The sequence below is a fragment of the Nuphar pumila genome, chromosome 2 (genome assembly GCF_984573655.1).
Source record: "Nuphar pumila chromosome 2, dmNupPumi1.hap1.1, whole genome shotgun sequence".
NCBI lineage: Eukaryota > Viridiplantae > Streptophyta > Magnoliopsida > Nymphaeales > Nymphaeaceae > Nuphar > Nuphar pumila.
Window position 1 is genome coordinate 104,904,270 of NC_143250.1, and position 17,494 is coordinate 104,921,763.

A 17,494-nucleotide genomic window follows, 5' to 3' on the forward strand; every position below is an offset into this window, starting at 1 on the left:
AAATTTTACTGGTTAAAGGCTAACAAGTACAAAACAAGTGTTTCATTAGCACGATAATTCTAATACGAAACTAGTGCAAAACAGGCACAGAAAAGACACCCCTTGATGGCTAAGTGGGCTACAAATCTCTAATTTTGTAAAAATATTGTTCTATTGAATGTACAAGAATCAGCTACAGACTCTTATTTCCCATAAAACTTCACAATTCTGGAAATGCATTCAATGTAGTATTGACAGGTTTTGGATGAAGGGACATTCTAACTCTCAAGGATTGACACTTAATGATACACATCAAAGAGTAAGTGATTGCATGATGCGTCATTGGTGCCTTCTGCACTTTCTACCTACCGCTCTGCAACACCTGTGACATGCCAAAACTACACAGCTTCTGGAACCCAGACCATGGCAACCAGGGGTAGAGCATGACACCGATTCATCCTTACTCCCTCTTCCCAAGGTCGCAGCAGGGACATTTTGGTACATATTCTTAGATGCCCAATGCAGGTCTCCTCTTTGATCCCACTGAACTCCTTGAGTTGCACAGGGAAGGCCATTATAACAAACATAATTGCAGACCTCACTGTAACCATATCTTCCTGGAAATGTTGATGAAGAATCAACCTCAAAATTCGAACACTGAAACCTTCCAGGATCTCGATAAGGAATGTCCCACTGAATCCTGTTATGATCATAATTGCAAGAGCTATTCATGGCATAATGGCCCTTTTCAGCATCCTGTTTCTTTCCACCAGCAAAGGTTAGAGAATCCTGAAAGCACCTGGCCTCCGATTTGGATACACTGCATTCACCAATGCCTTTCTTTGTCTGATTTCTGAGAACAATATCATGCCTATAGCTTTCTTTCTGGAAGTGGGAAGCTCTGTTTCTCATTCTCTTTGGAGGTGGCTGGGTTTCTGCCTTGGAAGCACTTGACTTCCCATTCCTGTTCTTTATCTGAGAATTTGCTGGGGCAAGGGCTTCTCCTTGATCCATGTTAGGCATTTGGTAATTTCTTCTGGCGCCAGCATCACTATTCTTATGCCCTTTCCGGGGAGGCCTTGTAGAATGTCTTTTCCGTTTAGAACCTACTAAGTCATCTCTTGGTTAAAATATAATCAGTTTCATAAAGCCTTTTCTCATAACAATTAGAATATAAAGTCAAGAATCCATTAAATGGATTATTAACAAAATTGAAAGCTCCCTTCTGAAGAGATGTATCAAACTCCCTTCATATACTAGTTATAAGAAAAAATCATAAAAAATCAACCTATCCCCTTATACATGCATTCATTACACATTTGTATGCCAATGCACAAAAAATAAATAAATACTTGTGCTTGTACTCTCAGCAGAACAGGACCCAAATGCAATTTCACAGATTAGCTACATTCTTTCATGATATTGTGAAGTTAGAAGTCCGTGCACATGCATGCAAGTATCTCTGGCTGCCAAAACTAAACACGCAAGCACAACTGAAACAGCTTCAATGGAGAATATGTTAATGCAGTGTGTATGCAGGGATAAATATATGGGCATAATGCATAGAGTGAAATTCACCTTTGCATTCACAGAAGGAAATGATAGGGTCCAAGCAAATGCATGTCTTAAAAGTTAAAAATGGTTTCACGAAAAATACTTTGTACACCAAAACAGGATCATGTTAACAAAATAGCAAACCTCCATTAGCACGTTGTGCCTTTGAGATAGCTCTGAGATGTCGTGCTGTAGCACCCCTTTTATGTTTTTCTGCCAAAACTTTCTTTCTCTCTGACTCATCAGGCCAACGCTGAAATAGATGCAAACAATAAATCCTTCATATGCAAAACCTTCCAGGCACATGTATGTCTAAAATTCAAACCAACCTGTCTAAAGGTTTTCAATCTGTAAAGGTTGCGGCCCTTCACAAGCAAAGGAAATAATAGCGGCAATGTCTTAACCCCTGTGCTCCATAGTATTTCAACCTTCTTGACCATGGAAACAATGATCAGCACATGAATATTAGGCAAAAAAAATCATTTTAGCACTGGATTCAACATTACAGTGAATGTGTGTTGCTGTTTAAGTGCTCCATAACTCTCCTTAACTATTCTTCCTGCAATTGTCCGCTTTCCTATAGCATGGCCACCACCACCTCTCGTGGCTACATCAAACCTGTTTCATAATCCCATGTCCCTTTCTAAGGAAGCAGCTAGAAAATCAAGAACCCTGAATGGGTCTACCATGTGCAAAAGATAGCAGCTTGAACATAAGTAAATACTTTTCATAAACTCTTTGGGTGAACAGCACAACATCACCTGTGCAAACATCACCTGCAAAAGTAATGGAGAAACAAGGCAACAAAATGAGCCTCATGGTTCATATCAAGAAGATACAAGGAAAAGCATACAGATTTGACTTACCTGTACAGTTAATCATGAAGGATGACTTCGGATACAGCTTTAGACCATTTCCATCTTTTATCCTGAGTAGGTTTAAGAAAAGGATGTTCATTGCAAAATCCAAAAGCAAAATTAAACTATTATGCAGCATTCATGCATGATGAAAGTATAACAGTGGTGTCATAACCACACCTTTCATGCATAATCAACTGCAAGCGATGAAAAAATCCACACAAAAGGCCACCTTCCGGACATTGTGACTTAGTATTTGATGAATGATTGGCTAATCAACTGATCATAGACCAAGTACCATAGCTAATACATAAGTGACATAAGTGTTCACCAGTTGGCAGGAGAAATAAGAACACATCCTTTCTTGACAGACAGGCAGCAGGAAGCCATCATAGAGGAATGACCTTCCTGAAGTTAGGATATATGCAGGAGAAATAAGAGCACATCCTTTCTTGACAGACAGACATCAGGAAGCCACCATAGAGGAATCACATTCCTGAAGTCAGAATATATATATATATATATATATATATATATATATATATATATATATATATGAGCTTTTTAGATGACAACTGACAAGGGCAAAGCAGCAATCTTCTGAAGGCATCATAAAGGTGTGAAGTTTATATAATTGCAACCTCCAAGTAATCTTGGCAAGATCTCGAAGGAAAAATGTTGGAATTGCTAATGCAGAGCACTTGTTGAACAGTAGCCTACCAGGCACATTGACTGTTGAATTAAAGATGTCCCAGTCTTACCTCCAATGCTCCTGAATTCTCTGTATGCAAATTGATTTTGTTCCTGTCAACCTAAGTCCATGCTTTCGCAAGTATGCCTTGCACTCTTCTAATCTTAGCACATTCAGATCATGCCCTTCTACAGAACAGTAAAATCTCATGATATCAGTGTGACAAAAATTCACAAACTTAACAAAAATAAATGCATCATTTCCTTGTGTAAGCAATACTACTATAATAAGGCCCTACAAGTGTGACAAGAATTCAAACATTATACAGATTTAAAATATGAAAGAAAATCATAAATCTCCATGTTGAAAAGGACACTTTATGTGCAGAGATATCTCAGTTGTAGAGGACTTTGCAACTGCATGATATGATATTTCTTGGTAAACCTTAGAAGGTTAAAAAATGAATCTTAGACTTCTGGGATAGACATTCAATACTTGTGACACCTGTTAAGTTTTCAGCATCTATTTAGCTGGGAAAAAAAAAGCACATTGCTTATGCCATTTCAGTTAGCTAAGTTGGGTTCAATGTCTCTTAAGGTTACAGGGTCCTTTATGTTTTTTAATTTTAATTCAGATGTGATAATATATGTGACTTCTGGTTCACTTGGCTTGTTCATGATAAGTATGCAGCTTTACTTTATCAAGACATTGAACTTTTTTAATCTAGAGAAATGATAGTCACAGAGAAGTTCATGAGTCATCACAGCATCAATTGCTTTTAGCTATTGGGCATTGTCTCAAAAGGATTCATTTGATGAAGAGATGGCCCTTGATAAAAGCTCCCCATATGCAGCAACCAAGGAATATTTAGTGTGCATCGCTTCTCCCTATAAAATTATGTAGTTGGAAGAAAATAGATTCTCTTTGAGGAGGAAGCAATTGCTTCAATATTTTCATTTTTTTATCTCCTTTTTACTTCTCATGAGTCATATGGGGCACAAGTGCACAACCAAAATGTATCATCTCAGAATACATTACTCCATGGATGCGGCTTTATGGGTTTATCAATGATTCAAACATTTTCCTTTTCCTTTGAAAAGAAAAAGAACAAAAATATGTTGGAGCCTACTTCATAAGGAAACCAAGTTCCCCCTTGAGCAACATCCACATAAAACTGTTCCAAGTGCAAAGGTTAAGGGAAGATATCAATTTAGACGAATTATTGGATTACAAGAGTAGCCTCGTTTTAGAAGCCCCTTAAAGTAATCCATATGAAATAATTCTGTTATTTGATATGTCACACAGACACTTCACTTAGCATGCATGTACTACGTTGACATGACATGACACTCGATACAATGTTCATGAACATAGTCCAACCTTCATCTATTTCTCCATTTTGTATTTTTTTAGTTCTTCATTTCTTTTCTCTTAAATTTTGTCACTGATTATGTTACATTTCAATTTTTAATTTGGATTTATTATTTAATGGTTCTTATGATGGCTTAAAATTGTTGTTCAAGAATTTGCAAAGATATTTATACCTTATTGCTTTAGAATAAGATTTTTAAATGCATACAATCATGCACACACACATACACACCACACACACACACACATGCATGCACACACAATATGGGTGTATACACGTATTCATGTTTACATGCAGTCATCTCCATGTGCCTTATTTTTACATAACTTTCATGTCACACCAAGCATGTTTGTGTTGTGTCCCATACCCGTGTCCTTACCTTTGTGACATAGGTTGTTCGATGATATGGCACCAGATGGCAGCCCTGTTGGGATGAATGCACTGTTAGTAGGCTATTCTATGCTTCCACAGAAATCAATGAGTCTTCTGCTATGCAGACTGGGAAGGTAGGGAGATTTTCTTATAGGAGTCAGCTAGTTCAAATGCCGTTATGGTGAAGAGAATGATATGTGTCGGTGCATGAGGAGCTTCCATGCCAGAACATTTGAAAGTGTGGTTCCTTATCTTTTACATGGAAATGGTTTTGGTCAGGATCAGTTCCTGCAGACACAGGCCAGCTGAGGAACTGGGTGTGCACATAGTCTAATGCAGCTATTCCAAAATGACCATATGCAGCATAGCTTTCGATGGTAGGGACAGTTGTAATCATGCAGTTGACCATTGCCATCGTTCAGTATGTGGATCAAATCTCATCTTGTACACAAGAAAATTTAGTTTTTCTTTAAATTTCTACCACTACCTAGAACAAGGAATGGTGTCTGGTTGCAAAAACAGAAACGTAAATAGCTTATATTTTATGGAACCTCTACCCGTATAAAATTGAAATAAAATTTAAGAAGAATACAATGAATAATGAATCCATACAGTGAAAATGACATCTTTTATCACAGTTTTTGGAGTGTACATATTTTTTCACAGTTGACTAATATTTTCAGATTCAAATGCATTACCAAGTTTTTCCAGTTCAATGCATATTCATCGTATTTATCTCCAACTAATTGCATTTTAGTAGTTGTAGTTTAATCAGATGGCTCATTTTCATTGCTCGAACACTCTATAAATAAACCTATACGAATTAAAATCGGAGACGATGAAATCCAAGTAGGAACATTACTCTGCACGTCATGTCCAGAATGACTTCTTGCTAACTACCAATCTTCACTGAAAACCGAACAAGCACCAGATATGCATGAAAGAGTAAAACACAGTTCAGAGAAAAATGGGTTCAAATCAAACAAGTCGAAGATTCCGTTCGTGGTAAGCCCCATAATCTCCAGTTCTCGATCAAGACCCAGTCTACCTAACAAATCTACCAGTTTTTCCACTTTGTTTCCAATCACAAAGTTGAATCAGGATGAAAAACTTTGCAAAAACAATGGAGCAGATAACTCAGCGAATTCAGGAAGCTAAACACAAAGCATAGGTGAGTGAACAACCCAAATGCTACAGAAAGAAAAAATAGATCTAATTACCATAGAGCCAATCAGATGGACCCAAACGTTCTTCATAATGAATCAAATTAGAAGGAAAAAAACCTCATACCCGAAATATCAGATCAAAAAAACTGAACGAAAAAGAAAATCAATTACTGCATAAGAAACAACACAAGCATCCATCAACATAACCAACAAGTCCCAGAAACCCAAAACCACTCTTTCCCAACAATCAAAATATAAAAACCCACAAACAAATCTGAGATACCCATATCAGAACAACCAGTAAAGCAGACTTCTCTCGATGGGATTCAAGGAAAGGCGAACGAAAAAGGATCACCTTGAAGGAGGCCTATAACCTTTCTGCAACGACCAACTTCGTCCGCCGGTGACGGCTCGGAGTCTCGGTTCTCGGATTCGGAATCGGAATCGATCTCTTCATTGCTCGACTCGATGGCGTACTCGTCATCGCTGGTAGACACGCTAATCGCGTCGATTTCTTCTTCGTCAGACGAAATCTGATACAGCGATGGCGACGAGGAAGAGGATGATGATGATGGTGGTGGTGATCGTGAGGAATTGCCAACAACCATGGGTGAAGCTTCGGGCGGAGCGATGCGAGAGGTGTCGAATGGATGAAGAAAACTTATCGTCGCAGTAGACGAGGCAAAAATCATTTAATTCCTTGTTTGTTCAATTTTTTATACAGCGGCACTGCATGCAGCTCCACTACTATTGCTGACCATTCATCTCAACATTTCTCGAGATGGACACGGCACATCAAAAGGCTCTCTCTCTCTCTCTACACCCATCTACGACACTCCCCCCCCCCCCACACACACACACACACACCACCACCACCACCACCCCTCCGTGGCTCGGATGCTAATGGATCAATTATGAGTCAGGTGATGTTTGACTCAAAACTAAGTTTGACTTTCGAAGATTAGATCTGGTTTTGAATTTGGATTTGCCTTGGATCGCATAGCAGGATTTTGGGTGCAGTTATTATTTGAGGCATTGTGTTTAGTGGTATTTAGATTAGTTTTAATTTACAAATATAGGTGCCTAACTTATGGCAAGATTATGCTTAACTGCATGAGTTATCATAAAATTTTATTTTTTAAATTTAATTAGAATATCATCTTTGTGGGCCGATGTGAAATAGATTCCATTGGATTCAAGTGCGATCTATCGGATTATAGGAAAAAGGAACAACATTATAAATCAATTTTAGGCTCCCTTTGGGAGGCTTGAATGTGGATGTGTTTCGGTTTCCCCAGCGTTCTTCTGATCTACTGTTTGGGAGAAGAGGTGTTGCCAGCCAAAACACTGCATTGGAGCGGAGTCAGCACAGCTCCAACGCCACATTTCAATACCAGTCACAAGAGGATGTTTTTGACAACTCCATCCTCAACACCACATTTTAGCAAAACCATATTTTGGCCACACATGAAAATGGTGTTTTCATCTCAACGCAAGGCCGTAGCCCTCAGTTGGTGAAACCATTGAGGTTCTCACGCCCACCAAGAAGTACACAGCTTCGACCTTGCAGTAAAGTACACCTACAGGTTTCATGGTCACTCCATGTCAAGTGACAAACCACAATCACCTCCAACCAGGAAGGCAGAACCCTCATGGAGAATTCCGTTATGATATTCATTGATACAAAAAAGGAGGATACATCATTCATTAGTTGGGGATCCAAACAAACATGAGAATGAACACCAACTTTGTAGTATGTTCTCATCTCAACCTTGGTTTCAAGTTAGAACTAGAAAAGCCCCAAGGGGAGTTTGGCATAGTGGGGTAGGGCAGGGGTCCTGGGGGCATGGTTCCTAGCCTCAGAGTTTTAAGCTACTGGCACTACAACCATATGTATGGCAGGCTGAGCCAGCATGACCAGGTCTTCATGCCGGGTGCGGTTACTTCGGGTTATAAATCCAAAAAAAAAAAACAGTTAAAACTAAAAATGTAATCATCCTTCGAACATCAGTTCTTACACACAAAAGTACATTGATAGTAAATTCTTAGCAGAACAATTAGTATGGAGCTACTGAGGAACTGTGGTGAAAATTTTACACTAAAATGGGAAGCATAAACATATTGAAAGAGAGCTGAACCATCCACCAAAAACCCAAATCTTCCCCAGCAGAAGCCCAAATTTTACAGTGCAACCCAGTTAATATGGTGGATTTTGAACTGTTCAGACTGATAAATTACAGATGCAGATTTTAACAGACTTTCCCATCACAATGAAAAGATGTTTCCCCATCTCAATGTCCCAACTCTTCCAGTTTGCCATCGAACCAGAATCTGTTAACACAATCTTGCTGTTACCGGGGGCAGATTTCAACAAATTTGAACTGCATGCTTCTTTTAGCTCAGGATGTCAGTTGGTGTCCCAAAGTGCCCCAACGTGCTGACCCATGTTAAGATCCTATCTATGGAAACCCCTCGCTGGAAGTGGAAACAGATATGGACTACGAATTACATGCCAAACTACTGTGCTTTCGCAAAGGTCCGTGATGATATGCCATGCAACAGTTTGACGAAACCCAGGAAACTAAGCTTCCCATCTGTCTGCCTGATCCAATCATGAAGAACTGTATGCACTGGAGCAGCAGGAGGAAGACCAAGTTCCTAGAAAGATAAAAAATGGCATTAGCTTCTCCCAGAGCAATCCAAGATCTGATAGTAACCAAATTCACGATTTTAATCATTCATGCACAATCTGCATCCACATCAGTGTCCACCTTCCACAAATGGAGGCTACGTACGTGGCAAAGATATGGCCCTCAAAATGTTAAGAAATTAAAATTATGATCCATACAGGTACATAACCACCAGGCTCGTTATCATAATTCTCTCAGTATAACATAAGAAAATCAGTTGTCTGGAAGTCACACTAACAGCAATCAATCAACCATCAATTCATATACTAATTATATATGAACACCATGCACAAAGCAAATAAACATGAGCACTTAAAGCATACCGTAGCAAGTTCCTCAATAACAAGTGCCCTGTTCCCATCCTTCTCAAAAAGCTCATAAGCACCCCGAGCATGTTTCTCCCACCTATCAAGTCCTTCAAGCTGGTGCACACTTATTGCAGCAGCACAGAACTCTTCAAAATCCATTTTTCTATATTGAAGAACAGTCATCTGCCATAAGAATACAATGGAAGTTGCATTAGAAAAAGTTCACTTAGATTTCTCCATAATAATGTCAAAGAACTTTAAACAATAATATGATTAGGAAAGGCACATACTGAGTTAAGGAATTCATCAACACGGGACTCTTTCATTGCCTCAGTTGCATGTTTTGTTAGGGCCTGTCCACCGCAGAGAATTTAGACACATCATTGAGGAAAATAGTTGCTGCATTACAGCATCAACATTATCAACTTCACAGGATCCTTCACCAACACTTCAATAAAGCATTCCTAAACAATACAAGGAAAGAGAACAAACCATCCTCATGTTCTCCAAAGAAATGCTCCCATTCTTATTTGGCTCCAATAGTGCAAACTGCTCCCTCAGGTAGAAAACCTCATCGACTGTGAGGGTCTTTGACAGAGCCTGCTATGGGCAACAAATAAACCAAAAGTTATATGATATTTGATCCATCAGAAAGGAGATTTTCTAGCATGACTCATTTAAATGGGCCTTTTTGTAATATCAACACATGCATGCAAGCTCACAAAAACAGAAGCACCATGATCTGCAGCATTTGCTGCAAACTAAATAAAGATCGATCAAAAAAGCAAAAGCACTGATTAATAGAGAACCAATGAATCATTTATTTGTTCAGAAACCATTTGCAGAGGCTGATAAGTTGGAGAAAGTAGTTTCACCTTGAGATAAAAGAAAGAAGTTTAATCCATGGTTAAGCCCTATATATATATATATATATATATATATATATATATATATATATATATATATATATATATATATATATATATATATCATTGTCACAGATATCAGCGATATTTTCAAAATATCGTGATATTATCGCTGTATTTTCAGAAAATGATAATATAGGTAGAATAATGCTATATTTTGAAAATTTTGCCAATTTGATAATGTTGTGATATTATCACAAGAATATCACAATATTATCATGATATTATCAATTATTTTTACTGTTTTTATTTACTTTTTAAATCTTAAATATGTTTTTCTTCTCTCAGGAGCCAAACGAGGACCAACTGAAGGCATCCAACATGTGTATATGATACCCCAAGTTAAAAAGCCTGGCTCTACCACCTGTGTGTGTGTGTGTGTGTGAATATCGAGTTTTCCTTCAACAACATGATAAACACACCTTCAAAGCTGCCTTTCGTAGCGATGATGAGCGTAAATAGGCCTTAATTAGTTTGAAAACTAGAATATCCAATGGAACCTTTGAATTGTTGTAATTTCTGATCCAGGGATGGCCTGCAGAAGGGGAAAGGTCAGTAACTCAGATGACAAAGCTATCACTGCAGCATTCTGTCTAATCATGAAACACTCACTTAAAGCTTGAGCAGCAGACATTCTTTTGCGTGAATCTTTATTTAATAAGCGTTTCACAAAGTCCTTTGCTTCGGATGATAATGATGGCCAAGGAGGCTCATCAAAACTAGGATCAGCTTTTAGAACAGACCGAAAGATACCAGATTCAGTTCTAGCCCAAAAAGGACGACTCCCACAAAGGAGAATATAAGCAATCACCCCAATACTCCATACATCTGCCTCTGTACTGTAAGACCTATGTAAAACTTCAGGTGCAACATAGTATGCACTTCCTACAATGTCATTGAGCCTTTCCTCTGCAAGACAAGTTTCCGAATCCCGCTTAGGAATTCAAGGGAGAAAAAATAGAAAATGACAACTGAAGTGGATTTAAGTATCCAATAAAACAATTATACTGACTTAACCTGGTTTTACAATGTCCGATAGACCAAAGTCTATGGCCTTCAATTGAGAATTCTCATCCTTTGAAGTAAAAAGAAAATTCTGTACCAAAAAGAAATGGTGATTAGAAAAGATAGCATATAGAGATGTTCAACAGACAGGAATACATGAACTTACATAAGAGTTTAAGCTCTGCATAAAAACATGAGAATTCTTGAAACCTTAATATTTACAGACAACAGTAGTGAATAATTTTGTACAAGCAAACTCAACCTATTTGACTATGCCTGCATTAAATAGATATCCAAGTATATCATGAACAAATTCATAACTATCCCCCAATAAATAGAAAGGAAAGCATTGCAAATAAATACATGATAACTATCCCCCAATAAATAGAAAGGAAAGCATTGTAATTCTAATACTAGGATAAATCTGAGGATCTTCCAGAAGTTCTGCTCTGAGTCATACTTCACTCAGCATATTAGTTGCTTAGCTATGATCTGCAACCAGTTGCAAAGGTTTTAAAGGGTTAACAGAAAGAACGTGAAAGGATTATAGATCTATAAAACCACGAGAAAAAAAATTTGTAAGATTAGTTACACAATTTTCTTCTTTTCCGTTTATTGAATTGTGGCCAAAGAATATATAAATATTAGCCTGAAAATCTGCCTTTGAAGACCATTATTCTGCTCAAGATGGTTGGACTAGTTACAGTGAAGAAGCAAAATAAGGATGTCAACCTTATAATCATATGCATAGTTTAACATAAGTAGCGTCGAAGCTGCATCTCAGATGCATAGCTTCTTTACTCAGTTTCCTTGCAAAAGTCACGTTGGAAGTAAAATCATGAATATTGAGTGAAGAGGAAGAACCAATTTTGTTCTAATTTTTCTATTTCTTTTTGAGGAAAACCCCATAAAAAACAAAATTAGCTATGATCAATGTTTTCTCCAAGTGAACCTTCAAGCTCTGCATTCATTATCAATTTCACCAAGGTCTATATCATAAATTAAACATTATTGAAGAAGTAGAACCTGCCGTGCTGTTAAACAGTCCAGCTTAGTGGCCAAATGTGTCTGGATATTTTGGATCAATGATTTTTCATACAACACATGAAAAGGGCTGTGATGAATGTAGAGCAGAGTGGAAGGCAATCCAAGGCATGAAAGATGAGTAATAGGATCAAGAAAAAGTTGGCAATGATGGGTCGGCTTTGAGTCATGATGATGGTGGATTTGGTTTTTGGATTTTTAAAGAGAATGGGAAGGAAATTAGAACCTGTCATGCCAATGAGGAGTCCAAGTGAATATGATCAACCTAGACCAGTTGAGAGGGCCAACACCACCAACCAACCCTGGCAACTTTCTTTTTTAACAAGCTAACCAGAAAACAAACTGTTAACTGGTCAACATGATTCAATAAGCACAAAAAGAGGAGATCAGATTGGATCACAAGATACGCAGAGGCAGAAGCAGAAGTAACTAGTGAGGGCTTCTAATCCCATCAAGTAACAGATTACAACTAAATTAATTAATGGTTTGAGAATATATGCCCATTATTCTGGAAGGTCCTTAAGTAAGCTCGCAACCTGCCAGTCATGAAATGCTTTTCATTGTAAAATAGAAGCCTTCTACTATGTTCCAGATATCAAGAACACCACAGGATTGGTCATAAACATTCCACCATTTCTTGCAACATACATCTATCTAACATTAACTAGCATTTCTGGCATTTCCACACATGTCTTGCACACTTTTGGCATTGACAGGGATGAGTTGGATACAAGGCAACCACAATGGCAAGCTTAAAAATTGAATTTTTGTCATGCAACATGGAGGCAGCATACACTATTGTGAAGCTTTTTAAGAAAAATATGTCCAATCCAACAACAAAATGGAATAAAGAGAACTACATAGCAGGACCTTCCATAAGGCTTACCTCTGGCTTGAGGTCCCGATGAACCACACCCTGGAGATGACAAAATGCAACTACATTTAAAATCTGTACCATAACAACCTTGGCATCATCTTCTGAGTATTTCCCACCCCTATCAAAGAAAATATTATGTGGTTAGCTTGTGGAAAGCAAGAAAACAAAATGTTTTTTCTTAAGAGTTAAGGCCAGCTCACAAAAGTTTGAAGAGATAATTCCCTTTTTGTCTTTTAGATTCTAGAAGATAAGAAAGTGTACTACAAAGCCATTTATAGACATAAAACATTTCCTTCTTTGACTCACCAAAAGAAAAAGAAATCCAATCATAATATTATTAATATATAAGAAACGATCCAGTCAAACTCCCCCCTTGACCATTTAATATTGAAGAACAAGCTTAAAATCTATTGGATGCTTATAAAGGTCCCATACAATTGCAAACCTTCTTGGAGAGTTTTTGAATTCCTTCCCAACCAAATGCACACCAGGTCAAATACGATAATTGGATTAAAACCCACACTATCGCAGCCAAGGGATCTTAGGTAGGAGGAACAGAATGAGTACTACTCCCAGCTTGGCTAAAATTTATGCAAGCATGCATTTTGAACATTCTAAAAACAGAAAAACCTACACCTCAAAAGAATGAGTGGATCTATGATTTTGCAGTTTTTAACATTAATCACTAATGAAAGAGGCACCTTGCAAGTATCCGATCTAAAAGCTCCCCTCCTTCACATAATCTGAATAAGAAACAAAATATTAATCCACAAAATTAATTCAATCACTTCAAAGAAAGCCATAAGAAGAAATATTTGAACTTTCAACAATGAAACATACATGCATATACACATGCATGTGCACTGCATATACACAATTAGAAATCAGAACAAAACTGGCCAGATCTATATCTCAAGAATAACAGAAACAATTTCAGCACTTACTCCATTACTATATACACATTGTCATTATCTTCATATGCATCATAAAATTTCACAAGATTGTTATGTCCTGTCAATGCACTCAAAATTTTCACCTCCCTACGGACATCTTCAATAGCAATGGCCGTAGTCATCTGTGATAAACAAAACACAAGTTTTTAATTAGCTTTGGACAAATCATTTTCAGTGCACAAATTGAAGAACTTCCCTGTCAAGAATAAATCACAAATTTTTAATTAGTTTTGGATAAATCATCTCCTGTACACAAATTGAAGACCTCCATATAGAGGAGGGGTAAAGCCAAACTAGGCAAACAACATGAACAGATTCTGCAATAAAATAAAGAACTGGAAAGCAACATTTCATATTCATACAAAGATAATGCTGTACTGCCTAGCAGGCCACACCAGTTGTTTAGCATTTTTTTTCAATGTTTTTGCTCAGATATGATCCACATATCTTGCAAAAATATCATGATAAAATGCGTCTGATGATATTTTGAAAACATTGTAATACTTTCAGGTTTGTTCGTCTGTTGCAAAAAAACAATGTTAATATCACGACATTTTCAAAATATCAGCAATATTGGTGACTATGTTACATACATTTATATATATTAGGTCTTAAACAGTTTTATCTCCTAAATGGCTTCAAAGAACAAAGATTTGGGTGTTTGCTTAATCTGGAATTGTAGATGCATTTGGTATAGATTGCTAAGCAGAAAACATGTAATAGATTAGGCATTTTTCCATGTTTAGATGTGCTTTAAAAGTGATAAAAAGTTAATGGCTCCTATTGCAGTCAAACTTGATGAAATAAAATCAAATTGTCTCACTAAATTGATTTGAGCCAAAGTATTGTTTTTATTAAATATGCAGTGATAAACTAGTCTACAAGTTAGGATTAAGCAGAAAACCCTTGCAACTAGGTTTTTTAGAAGTGTTTAGGATATTTAGCACATAAAACTGTTTAGGAGGTACTAATTTTACACACAAACCATGCACGCACGCATGCACACCCAGAAATATATGTACGCCGCCATTGTGAAAAGCTAAAATCCTCCTTAATTAACAGAAGGGTTCTTTTTGTGCATGAACCATCTACAAGAGTCGCAATGCCAAACTAGCCAGAATATGAAAGAATGGAATGAAGTAAAAAAAAAATGAATCTTAAGATTTTGGGCATATTTAATGATTGGGTCATGAACAATGTGGAAAAAAAGATAATATATCAAATGGGATGATACAAATTTAATGCTGAAATCATACTGAATGATATGGACATATAAGGTAATATGAGTGTCATATTATAAATAACACATAATAATTTTCTCATTTTCTTGTCAAATTCTGATTTAGTATTCTAAAATCTTAAGGGACAAAAACCATTTTGAATCTACTCGCCATCCTTGCCTAAAAAGGAAACCACAAGTCCCCACTGCAAAAGAACTAGGCTTTCTACAGTTCCTCCAGTGAATAATGCTATCATTTTCAGACCAACACAAATGGTTCATCCATCTATAACAAAATTCTGGCGACGAAGTTCTAACCATGGAACTATAAGATTCAATCCAACCCGAAGTTTTGCAATTGTTCGTAGAGGTGAATTACTTAGCCTTTCATTCACAACCAAAAACGAAACTCGTGAAAAAAATGACTTCCTCTCCATGGCAAGCACCACAAAAGTCACAAACTTGCGAAATAAAGAAAAAAAACAACAAAAGAAAAAGGCGAAAAAAAAAAGCGAAAACCCAGGAGGCAAAAACAGGAACCAACCTTGGCTTTGGGAATGACCTTCACGGCGACCTGCTGGCCCTTGAGCTCCCCCTTCCTGAACCTCGCCGCGCAAGTATACCCGAAATGCCCCCTCCCAACCTCCTCCCCAAGGTCATACTTGGACGCGAAATGCTTCGAGAACCCGAATCCCTTGTCGAGCCCGCTCTCGGCCTCGCCCCGCTCCGGGATCGCGGCCTCGTTCGGCTTGACCGATCCATGGCGTCGGGCGAGCAACGCGCGGATGTGCTTCGCAGGCGAGGGAGGCGGGAAGGGGCGCTTGAAGAACCTGCTCGGGGTGGAATTGGTGGAGGAGGAGTTCTTGGGGAAGGGGTGGGCGGGGCTGGGGCTGGGGCTGTAGAAGGGGAAGGGAAAGGGTGAGGCCCTGGCGACTGGTTCCGCGCGATCGGCCCCGCCCGCCGCCGCCGCCGCCTCCGAGGGCGGAGGGAAGAAGCCTTCTCCGTCCTTCCCTCCTCCTCCTTCTTCACAGACTCCATTGCCATTGAGATCATCGTCGAGCCTGGACTGGGGTTTCCCGTGGCAGAGCCCCATTTTCTTTGCCTCCTTAGCAGCTGTCCGATGAATGAACCCAAGAACGAAAAAACCCTAAATCACTCCGCTTCTGAGCTCAGAGAACTCCATTTTGATCCGAACCCTCAGTTTTTGGAGAAGGAAAGATCAACACACACACACACACAGAGAGAGAGAGAGAGAGAGAGAGAGAGAGATCAACGCCGCTTTTCTCTCCGTGCTTCTCTCTGCGTAGCCCTAGTAAGTGGACAAAAAATTATAGTTTATTATTATTATTATTATTATTTATTAGGGAAATTAATCGGAACGGATTAAATAAAATAACCGACGTCCAACTACCGTCGTTGGGAGGTCCAGGCTGTACACGAGTTTGGCACACGTGCCAAGAATTATTGAGAAAAACGATGCAGGGAGTTTGAAACCGGTTTGTTGGGATCGGTTCGTATCGGAGAGTTTTTGGGTTGGGAGGTGGAGTACACGAACCGAACATGAGGTGTTCCAGCTCAGGTAGTTTTTTTTTTTGGGGTCCAGCTGAGATCGAGCCAAGTTCGGGCTGGCTCATTTAAAGAAAAAATTAACTATACTTTGACTATTTATTTTATGTTGTATTATATGATATAAAATATATCTATATTATATATCTATTATTTTTTTTAAAAGACAAGCTGGGGTTAAGCAGACCCTTACCGGTTATACAACTATACCATTGGGTTTTGAACCTGCAACGTCCCAACTCAAGGTGACGTTCACTAGTTGCTTCTACCAGACAAGCAGAGCCCTGTTAGTGATTGATACTATGCCAGTCGAGCCAAGCAAGCTCATGTCAACTTATTGAGCTTATTTTGTGAGTTGAACAAGCTCATTACATGCCGAACATGAGGTGAATCACGGGGGCTCATCTCATTTTTCATCCCTTGTTGGATCTAGCGGTGTCAATGGGTCTGGTTTACCTGGACCAAACCCTAGAGGGTCCAGGTATCGTGATAAATAAGAAGACCTGATTAAGACTCGCGTTCAGACCCAAAGGTCCTATTAATACATGGACTGGGTATAGTTTGTAAAATTTTATACCAAACCCAGGCCTGACCTGCAATTTTTTAATGTAAAAATGACAAAAAATATGATTTTTCTGGGTATGATCCGGGTCTGCTTCATGTAGTTCTTATCAGTTCTGGGTATGGTTTCTCTTATAGTGGACCCGATTAGACTTGAATCTGGACCCAATACTATACCTGAAAATTAGGTCCAAGTCTGATTTTACCTAGGTCCGAACCAAACCCGACCGTTGACACCCCTAGTTGGAGCCTATGTAACAAACATTAACTTTTTTTTTGTTTTTGAAAGAGAACATTGTCAACTATTGAAAGCACTACAATATTTTAAAAGTTGTTACATTCTCTCAAGAAAAA

At 38.3% G+C, this 17,494-nt stretch overlaps 2 protein-coding genes across 7 annotated transcripts; both read right to left on the reverse strand.

Annotated features, from left to right (window-relative positions):
• Nucleotides 1-102: 102 nt before the first annotated feature.
• LOC149846539 (uncharacterized) lies at nucleotides 103-6,644 on the reverse strand. 3 transcript variants are annotated; one of them, XM_089998059.1, is made up of 8 exons: nucleotides 6,347-6,644; nucleotides 3,152-3,266; nucleotides 2,400-2,461; nucleotides 2,258-2,309; nucleotides 2,040-2,151; nucleotides 1,863-1,964; nucleotides 1,678-1,786; nucleotides 103-1,085 (listed from the first exon to the last, which is right to left on the reverse strand). In XM_089998059.1, the coding sequence occupies exons 1-8, from the start codon at nucleotides 6,597-6,599 to the stop codon at nucleotides 319-321; spliced, it is 1,572 nt and encodes a 523-aa protein (XP_089854185.1). In that variant the 5' UTR covers nucleotides 6,600-6,644; the 3' UTR covers nucleotides 103-318. The 3 variants fall into 3 exon arrangements, with proteins under 3 accessions (XP_089854185.1, XP_089854184.1, XP_089854183.1); XM_089998058.1 differs by having other exon boundaries at nucleotides 1,863-1,961; nucleotides 3,152-3,269; XM_089998057.1 differs by having other exon boundaries at nucleotides 3,152-3,269.
• Nucleotides 6,645-8,062: 1,418 nt separating this feature from the next.
• Nucleotides 8,063-16,314, reverse strand: LOC149846540 (CDPK-related kinase 5-like). Of its 4 annotated transcripts, none has more exons than XR_016430291.1 (11): nucleotides 15,558-16,314; nucleotides 13,786-13,916; nucleotides 13,543-13,584; nucleotides 12,851-12,959; nucleotides 10,933-11,011; nucleotides 10,528-10,824; nucleotides 10,338-10,450; nucleotides 9,482-9,589; nucleotides 9,280-9,388; nucleotides 9,005-9,172; nucleotides 8,063-8,649 (listed from the first exon to the last, which is right to left on the reverse strand). XR_016430291.1 is itself a non-coding variant. In XM_089996396.1 (11 exons), exons 1-11 carry the CDS (start codon nucleotides 16,104-16,106, stop codon nucleotides 8,509-8,511), a joined length of 1,800 nt encoding a protein of 599 aa, XP_089852522.1. In that variant the 5' UTR covers nucleotides 16,107-16,314; the 3' UTR covers nucleotides 8,063-8,508. The 4 variants fall into 4 exon arrangements, 2 of the variants coding, with proteins under 2 accessions (XP_089852522.1, XP_089852521.1); XR_016430290.1 differs by having other exon boundaries at nucleotides 9,482-9,592; nucleotides 15,558-16,302; XM_089996396.1 differs by having other exon boundaries at nucleotides 9,280-9,342.
• Between the last annotated feature and the right edge of the window lie 1,180 nt (nucleotides 16,315-17,494).

Coding starts and splice junctions, on each gene's coding strand:
- LOC149846539 (XM_089998057.1), bottom strand. CDS start 6,599: ATGGTTGTTGGCAATTCCTCACGATCACCACCACCATCATCATCATCC. Junction 3,270..6,346: donor GGTTATAGGCCTCCTTCAAG/GTGATCCTTTTT, acceptor ACTGTTCTGTAG/AAGGGCATGATCTGAATGTG. Junction 1,965..2,039: donor AACAGCAACACACATTCACT/GTAATGTTGAAT, acceptor TCCATGGTCAAG/AAGGTTGAAATACTATGGAG.
- LOC149846540 (XM_089996395.1), bottom strand. CDS start 16,106: ATGGGGCTCTGCCACGGGAAACCCCAGTCCAGGCTCGACGATGATCTC. Junction 10,825..10,932: donor ATCGGACATTGTAAAACCAG/GTTAAGTCAGTA, acceptor CTTGTCTTGCAG/AGGAAAGGCTCAATGACATT. Junction 10,451..10,527: donor GTCTGCTGCTCAAGCTTTAA/GTGAGTGTTTCA, acceptor CCCCTTCTGCAG/GCCATCCCTGGATCAGAAAT.